This window comes from Paramisgurnus dabryanus, chromosome 10, assembly GCF_030506205.2.
Source record: "Paramisgurnus dabryanus chromosome 10, PD_genome_1.1, whole genome shotgun sequence".
NCBI lineage: Eukaryota > Metazoa > Chordata > Actinopteri > Cypriniformes > Cobitidae > Paramisgurnus > Paramisgurnus dabryanus.
The window spans coordinates 7,731,568-7,740,233 of record NC_133346.1 but is presented as its reverse complement, the minus strand read 5'-3'; the positions used below and the strand labels follow the sequence as shown (position 1 = coordinate 7,740,233).

Sequence of the window (8,666 nt, the reverse complement as noted above, 5' to 3'; positions counted from 1 at the left end):
ACCAATTAGAGAACCCTTTAGAGGCTATAAGAGCTCTGAGTGGGTTGTGAACGTTAAGCGTCATCCAGCGGTACCGCCCTTTCGGTGGACGCGGGTTTTTATGAATGGATGGTAAGTGTTGGTTGTATTCGTAAATTCGTGTTTGTATGTTTTTAATTAACGTGATATGTTGCTGGCAGGATAATGATCGCTCCGTGGGCTGTCTCATCGCTGTGGCGGTGTTTTATAAATGTTGGATCCCTTTTGGTATGTAGCATATAGTCGTTATTTTGTGTGTGTGTGTTTTAACTTAATGAAGTGTTCTGTGCCTGGCAGGTAACATGCACACCTTCAGGGTGTCCGCAACCTAGTAAATGGGGCGGAATTTGACTCGTCTGAGATGACTGCACTGCTGCCTTGCCCGGGCTTCGATTCCTTATTTTAGTTGTACCACACGTTCATGACGCGCATGGCGACCACGGCTGAGTTCAAGTCCTTACACCGAACCGGTGTTTCGAAAGCAGTAATTGCGTTTCCTGGTCATCTGCCTGCGTGAGGATGGTATTTTAAAAAGGAAATTCCGTATTGAACTCTTTGCGGTATGTCTTTCCCTCTGGTCGCGCTGGGATGAGCTTGACCGTAACTTAGTTGTTCGTTTGTTTGTGGATTTTTGTTTGCTTTAATAAATCGTTGAGATTTATTTTTGTTTTTTTTTGTTTTGGTTATTGTTGTATAGAGCGTGTTATTTGGTTGAATTGTATTTTGTTTGAATGTATTTAAAGTGAGAGACGTTGGTTGTGGGCTAAAGTTCACCAAGGGTTGTTTGGTAATTTGCAGTGTTTTACGAACGTTGCTGTGGTATATTTGGAGTGCGGTGTGTAAGGTACACGCTCCCTGCTGACCAGCTTCCACTTTAAATTCTATTGTCTTTTGGTCCTGTCTGTTGTTTTTTTTATTTTTATTGTTATCATTATTATTTTTGTTCTTGTTAAATATGTAAAATAAAGACTTTATATTTTTAATTTTGTGTTGCTTCCTCCTCGCCCCATCTATGGCAAACGAACCTTCGTGCTTTATTGTTAAATTTTCCCGGTAGATTCCGGGTGGCGTAGTCGGACATTTTAATTTGTAGTTTCCTTTGTGCTCCACATTGCCACATAAGGTTCCTTTATAGGTTTATTTTTATTTTTTATTAATTTAATGATTATATGCTGGCCCATCGCCCTTGGTTAACAGATAATCATTTCAACTTGATTAAAAAAGCCAAAAGTAATAATTGAATTGAATAATAAATTTACCACATGAAAGAGTACATTGTAATATGTATTAAAAACTACAAACAGTGAGTTTTGACAATATTTACTATTATTTTGTGATTGCTCAAAAATATTCGTCACCACCGTCAGATATTTATAAAAAGCAATAAAATCAGACAACTACAGGGTCAACTTCATTCCTGAGGACCCCATTTTCAAACCTTCAGCTCTACTGCATGCTTCAAGATCACTCAAGCTCCTGTATGTTTGCTATTTTCTCTTAAACTTCTTCATATTTTTGGACACTGCTACTGTGACAACCATTACATGTCAACACCGTCATCTTTGTAAAAATAAATGTATCATTTTTAAGAAGAGGTCTGAAGTAGCTAGCAACAGAGGGGAAACAAGATGGCTAATGTGAACAACTCATCTATTTTTTTTAATCTATATTAGGTTTTTGTCACCACCGTCAGATGTCACCACCGTCAGGTTTTCTGTCTTTAATGTCAGGTTTTCTGTATTTTAGGAAGTTATGATTTGATATTTGTTCATCACAGTGCTCAGGATTGTTATTTTTTGGACCAAATATTTACATAAAGTTTAAGCAAGAAGCCATTGACTTGAGTGGTATACATTTTGGAATAATGAGGCCAATGTCACCACCGTCAGATTAGTGTCACCACCGTCAGACGGAGTTTTATTTGTTTTTTAATGAATATGCTTATATGTTTCTTCAGTGCTGTTAAGTTATTAAATTAATGGTCTCTTTTAATACAAAAATATGTTTATAAAATAAAATAAAATCATTCATTTTTCTATTTAGGCTTAAAGTAAATGTTGTATGAGTAATAACTGGAAAAACGCCTATTTTATGAAAAAAATACAAACAGGGGAGGTTGCACCAGTAAAGAACAGCCAAGACCTTGGTCTATAATTATATACCTTCAGATTTTGTAATTTAACAAAAATTTTTTGAACCTGTTTTATCCAATTTTCCAAGAATCACTGAGGTTTACACGCATCAATTGTGCTCTACCATTTTGCAAGATGTAACTACACAGGTTCAGAAGCACTTCCTGTTTTAGTTTTTTTAACACTGAACAAAATATAAAGTTTGCTTGCAAAAAGCACACTTGTTGTTCTTCATAAGTTTTCTGCTTATTATTATTCCGCCCAAATTTTTGGCCAGCTCCTGCGACTAGGTTGACACAGAGCTGTTTACACTTGGTATTAAGATGTGTTTTTGTCGATCGGATCACAAGTGGAGGAGAGAGACACATCACGCTTACACCAGGTATTTAAATCTGTCTCTTTTGTCTTTTTGTCCGGATGAATAGCCAGTTAACATAATATTTGTGTTTTTTTATGTAATATTGCTTTTTGGATAATTACCACCATTGTTCATTGTTCATAATACATATAAAAAACTAATATTAATTAAATGAAATATCAAACTGTCATTTCGTGTGCTCTTGGGGGCCCCTTGGTGGCCCTAAGCAATCGTTTGGGGGCCCTAAGCAACTGCTTAGTTTGCTTATGCCTTGGGCTGGCTCTGGTCTGAACAGAACAGCTTGAGTCTCACATGTCAGTACAAATTGTTTCATGAATCTGTCACAATGTAATGCAGGCTTTGCAAAGAGCAGGGTTATTATCATTAACTAAAACTATTAAACATGCCTGTAAAATAAAATTAAAAAGTAAGCCTAAATATAAATTGAAAAACTTAAAGTAAACGAAAGTAGCAATGTTTTAAATAAACTGAAAAAAGTATAATTAAGTAAACTTAAGTTAAATTAAATTAATTTAGCCAATTTTATAAATTATTAAAAAAATATTTTCAAATGAAAAATATTCTTTGCAAAAATACTAGAAATTAAATAAAAATTGACAAGAAAGCTAAAAAAAGCTAATTCAAAATATTGATTAAATTAAAATAAAACTAAAATAAAAACTAAAATATCTTTGGAAGGAGGTTGTAATTACCTCTTTCCCTGCCACTGGCGTTTCGGAAGCTAAGGAAGCTTCGTGCATGTTTTAATCATCGCTCTGAATCTGATCTTTAAATTTTTTTTTTTACAAAAATGCAAATATCTCAGCTTTTTGCTCAAAATTTGCCCATATTTCAAAGGTGATAAAAAGAAAACAGTGGATGAAACAGTTTTTTATTCTTTTACTTAATATAGGCTATTGTATGTTTATATATTTAAAGAAGAACATTTTCTGGAAGGCATTAAACTTTTGTGAAAAACGATCATAAATGCTGGCGCTGGCTGGCAACTTTTTAAAAAACACTGGCGAGAAATAATTTAAGCATGCAGTGGTTTAAAGTTCTTGCTTCTGAAAAAACATTTCTTGAGAAAAAATGTCAAAATCTTGTAGAGAAATTGCGTTAGGCTAAATGGAAAAAGGGTGTGGGACAACATTCACTCTTTCGCAATGTAAAGGATTTGTGGTATAAAAAGCCGCTCTGCACACCAGATGACAGTCGCTGTTTCCAGCAGAGCTACAAGAAGCTGCTTCTGAAGCACTTGCATTCTCCTGTCTCTGATCTCTTCAAATCATCCTTCAAAATGAGCAAGATCATTGTTTATACCAAAGAAGGCTTTCAGGGCAGAACAGCTGAATTCAAAAACAATGTCCACGACTTGGAGGAAAAGGGTTTCAACAAAGTCATCTCATCTCTGAAAGTCATCGGCGCTCCATGGGTAGCATATTATGGCAAGTGTTTTGTTGGAAAGCAGCGGGTGTTCGAGGAGGGAGAGTACCCTGTCCTTGAGGACAAAGCAATGTTCTCTTCTCTCAAGGTAGTCACAGCTGACCTGGGCAACCCTGAAATCCAGCTGTTTGAACATGTGAATTATGGCGGAAGGGATGTGACCCTATATCAAGAAACCAATCTTCACAACATCAATTTCAGTGACATAGCTTCTTCCCACAAAGTGAAAGGTGGTGTCTGGGTACTCTATGAGTACATCAATCGTCAGGGTCGCCAGCTTGTTTCTTTTCCTGGGGAGGAAATTTCCAGCTATCTTCCAATCTCCTTCAATGACATTGCCAGCCATGTGCGTCCCCTGCTGCCTAAGCCGTAGACAGCATCATTCAAAGCAGGCTTTCTCCAGCTAAATGTGAACTGAAACCCTTTTGGAAAGAATGAGGCAGGTGGTGGGGAACGACTGATCCTGACAACAAACAATGACTGTGACAGCGACGCTGTAATACATCTGAAGAAACATCATCTAATCAGAGACCTTATCACTTAAGGATAAATGTGTAAAAACATTAGTTCACCTGATAATCTTTATAAAGTTGACGGTTGTTTTGGCTTTTCATCTTTAGTGATCAGTGGCAGTAAACATGCTGCAGAATTGTTATGCATCTACCAAAGATCCGGTTGTATTTGAATGTATTTCCCCGTTAGAATGGAGTAAATATTGAAAGGGTTTCTGAATTCATATTATGAGCAAGAGACACAATGAATGTTGTATTAATTTGTCAAAATAAAGACGCATAAATATCTTTATTCTCATTTGTCTTTTTCAATCATTCTTATATTTATGCATTCAACAGATGCTTTTATCCACGGCAGCTTTCATTATACATTTTATGAGTTTGGTGGTTCTCACGCCATCCTCCACATCTGAGCAAGAGGAAATTTGACTTGATGTTATACAGTACATCTGATCTCACATACAGATGTTAAAAATAGATAGTTCACCCAAAAAAACTTTGGACCCCATAGACTTATAGGGAGAAAAAACACTAAGCTATTTAACAATATATAATATTTTGTGTTACTTAGAAATGCATCCAGGTTTGGGATGAGACAGGAGTAAGTAGGGGTCAGACGGAGTCTTCTTTTTTGGGAGAGTTGAACTATCCTTTTAATCTCTATATGCCTGATTTTATTACTCTGGCTTTTCGATCTCAGTGTCAGGTTACAATCTAAAAGGAGACCGTAGACCTAAACAAACAGATACATACAACCAGGGCATGAAATTAACACCCGACCACGCGCCAAATGCGGGTGGATTTTGCAATTGGCGGGTAACACTGTCAATCTACCAGCCACATTGGCGGGTAGCCAATGCGAATCATTGATGCGCGGGTCATTGTATAAACAACCCACTCCCGACCGACAGTTTCACCTAACCCGCCCCGCCCGCAATTGTTCAAAATAGTTTTTAAACTTGACCGACTGACCGCGGCCTGAATATCATTAAAATATTTTTGGATGACTCGTTACCGGCACCCGCTCATTTCTTATCAACATGCGCATATCACCGATGCAAATTGAGTGATTCATTGAGAGGATGCGACTGCTGTTTCACAACGTTCATGCGATTGGAAAGGAGGCACTTCTCTGACTACGTTTGGATGTGCGAGTAAGTATTAAATTGTTCGTGAGATGTGATGAGAATGCAATGCTGACATAGGCTACTGTACAATCACAGTTGCACAGATGTGTAGTGCTGCTGTGACGGATCAGAACTCTTGATGTGTAAACTTTAGAGAGAGTTGCGCTACTATGCCTTATACTGTAGTACATTAACATACATTTTGCGAACATAGTAATGAAAAACAACGTATGTGCGGCGTTTATGTGCGCAGTTTGTGCCCCCTCTGTCTCTGTGTGCGTGCGTGGGTTTAAGGGGACTCAATAGGGCACATCGGAGAGACGCGTTCCTAAAAGCATGCGTACATAAAATCTTTCTGCTCTTGACAGGGCACATATAAACAAAATTATCTCAACAGTATTCATTTTCTAATAAAACATTTCTTTATGTCTTAAGTGTATGTATAGAGAGTCAAAAAACAGTCTGTGCTGGTCTTAAAGAGACAGTAACCTCAATTAACCTACTTAAGTCTGTGTCATTAATGTTAATCAAACAACCTAAGACAAAGAGAAATTCACTTTTGTAGCTCTGAAAAAAAAAATTAATTCATACAATAAAGACAGTGTTATAATTCACTATTCGGGCAAAAAAAAAACTGGCTGGTAAAAAGTCTCTGTGGCAGGTGGATTTCTAAATCCACCTGCCACAGTGGCTGGTGGTCAAAAAAGTTAACTTCAGGCCCTGCATACAACTACATTTTTTGTTGCCTTCAAGTGTTCAATTTTGTTTGGTATAGTTCTGTCTACAACCCCAAATCTATGCTGTAGAAATTGTGAGTAAAAAAGGAATGGAATAATTTACAAATCTCATAAACTTATATTTTATTCACAATAGAATATAGATAACATATCACATTTTCTGGCCTCTTATTGCTACCTGTCCCAACTTTTTTTGGAATGTGTAGCTCTCATGAAATTCAAAATGAGCCAATATTTGGCATGACATTTTAAAATGTCTCACTTTCAACATTTGATATGTTATTTATATTCTATTGTGAATAAAATATAAGTTTATGAGATTAGTAAATTATTCCATTCGTTTTTTACTCACAATTTCTACAGTGTCCCAACTTTTTCTGAATTGGGGTTGTACTCCTGATCACCAGAAGAAATAAAAGCCGTTTAGGCTAAATGCTACGTCATTCATTACACTTTGATCTAGCCAATCACCACTTGACTCTTGGAATATATAAGTTCCCTACTTAACTTCTTTTACGTGTGCAGATACTGATGCCGACGTTCACCTCCATCCTCCCCACAACCACCAGGTTGGCCCTTGTACATGCAGGGGGGGATAGACTCCGCCCTGGCTTTCTCATAGGCCGAAGCAGCGAAAAGCTACAACCCTCTGGCTTTGAGCTATGGACAGGGTCTACACCAAATAACTACTGTATAGCAGTTTCAATGTCAAGGAAGGATCCTCGGAAGCCAGAATTTCGAGGATGCTACTTCATCAACATACGTCGAAGGACTGTTCCAATGTCGAGGATCCTCAGAATTTCAACCAAGGAATGAGTCCTTCATTCAAGAAATATCCCAAATACAGGATGCATATGTGTAGCCTTCACGCTCTTTGCGCTTTCAAATGACCCACAATCCTATTCGCGTAGTGCCGAAAGCACACCTTTTTACATGCACCTGCTAGCATGTTCCATTTACGTGTTGTCCAAATGCTAAAGAGGAGCCTCGCCTAGCCTCTGAAGGAAGTGACTTGGAAGGACTAGTCCTGCCAAGGAAGTATCCTTGACATTGAGAAACACCTTACATCGTACCTGCATCCGTTTGCTCACAAATTGTTAAATAAATGCCATCAAACGTTATGTTGCCTCTTTAGTCTTTCTGGAAGAACTACAGGTGAGGTCAAAATGTGGTCAAACCTTGTGCAGTTCCTGGATGTGTCTTTACCTCTAATGGGATCTATGATTATTTCGATTGGAACTGAACAGTTTGAGTCTCAGATTTCAGGACAAATTATTTAATGAATCTGTCACAACATAACACAGGCTTCAAAATACTTGACTCCACAATCTGGATCTGCCCTAAGCTTTTGCTTTTGAAAAAAGACTCAAACATTTCTATGGCTCTGAATTTTTTTATCTAGAAACCTGAATTTGATTTGAAACAATTCATTTATTTTGTGCTTATTTCATAATCTATTTGTGTCTTGTATGACTGCTGCTTAACAATATTTGAATATTGACACACATATGATTATAGCCGTATGCGTTTACGTCACAGATATGCGCCAGTTCAGGAAAATAACAACAAACATTTCGAATATTTCCATACGTCGGACCTTCAAGTTGCCATAGCAGCTCTGATACATATACAAGTCTTTAGAGCAGTTGTACGAAATATTCACAGCTAGTATTACTGATCAGAGAAGGTGCATTAATCACCTCTTTTAAATTGTTGATGCGCCAAATCGACTGAGGCAAACCAGACAGCTTTGGATGATACCTGGGAGAACAAGGAAGAAGGTTGCATGCAGGTGCATGGTGTAGTTGTGTGTCAGGGCTTCACATTGCCACCTAGCCGCCTGGAGTGCATACTACATCGAATAAAAAAAATCAGTTGCAGCATACCCTTAAGTTATATCTTTAGATTATATATGTTCCTCTGTTGATGAAATACTAAATATTTTCTTTATATGTTACTTGGAAAGTGGTGAAATTTGTTTTAAGGAACACATTCTTGAGAGATTGCCCCTGCATATATTTGAAAACGGGGGAAACTTGTGTTTATTTCTCAAGGAATGCATTTTTTTTTTTTTACATTTTTTAAAATTATTTTTCCACATTGACACAAAGTTCCAACAACATTTCCTTTACACATATCGTTTACGGTCTTACGTATGTAAATTTTTATATTTAAATTGAAATAATGATATAATGAGAAAATAGGCTATTTGGATTATATCTTTTCCTCGGTTGATGAAATACAAAATTTTTCTTTATATGTAACTTGGAAAGTGGTGAAATTTCACAGTAATTGTTAAGGAACACATTTTTTAAAGATTGCCCTGGGTACATTTG

General features: G+C 37.0%; 1 protein-coding gene across 1 annotated transcript; it reads left to right on the top strand.

The window, feature by feature from the left end:
* Nucleotides 1-3,735: 3,735 nt before the first annotated feature.
* On the top strand, nucleotides 3,736-4,741 carry LOC135738773 (epidermal differentiation-specific protein-like). The gene has a single exon (XM_065256882.1). The coding sequence runs from the start codon at nucleotides 3,809-3,811 to the stop codon at nucleotides 4,325-4,327; it is 519 nt and encodes a 172-aa protein (XP_065112954.1). The 5' UTR covers nucleotides 3,736-3,808; the 3' UTR covers nucleotides 4,328-4,741.
* The last annotated feature ends 3,925 nt before the right edge of the window (nucleotides 4,742-8,666 follow it).

What these genes read in the sequence shown, in the direction of transcription:
- LOC135738773 (XM_065256882.1), top strand. Translation starts at nt 3,809, where the DNA reads ATGAGCAAGATCATTGTTTATACCAAAGAAGGCTTTCAGGGCAGAACA.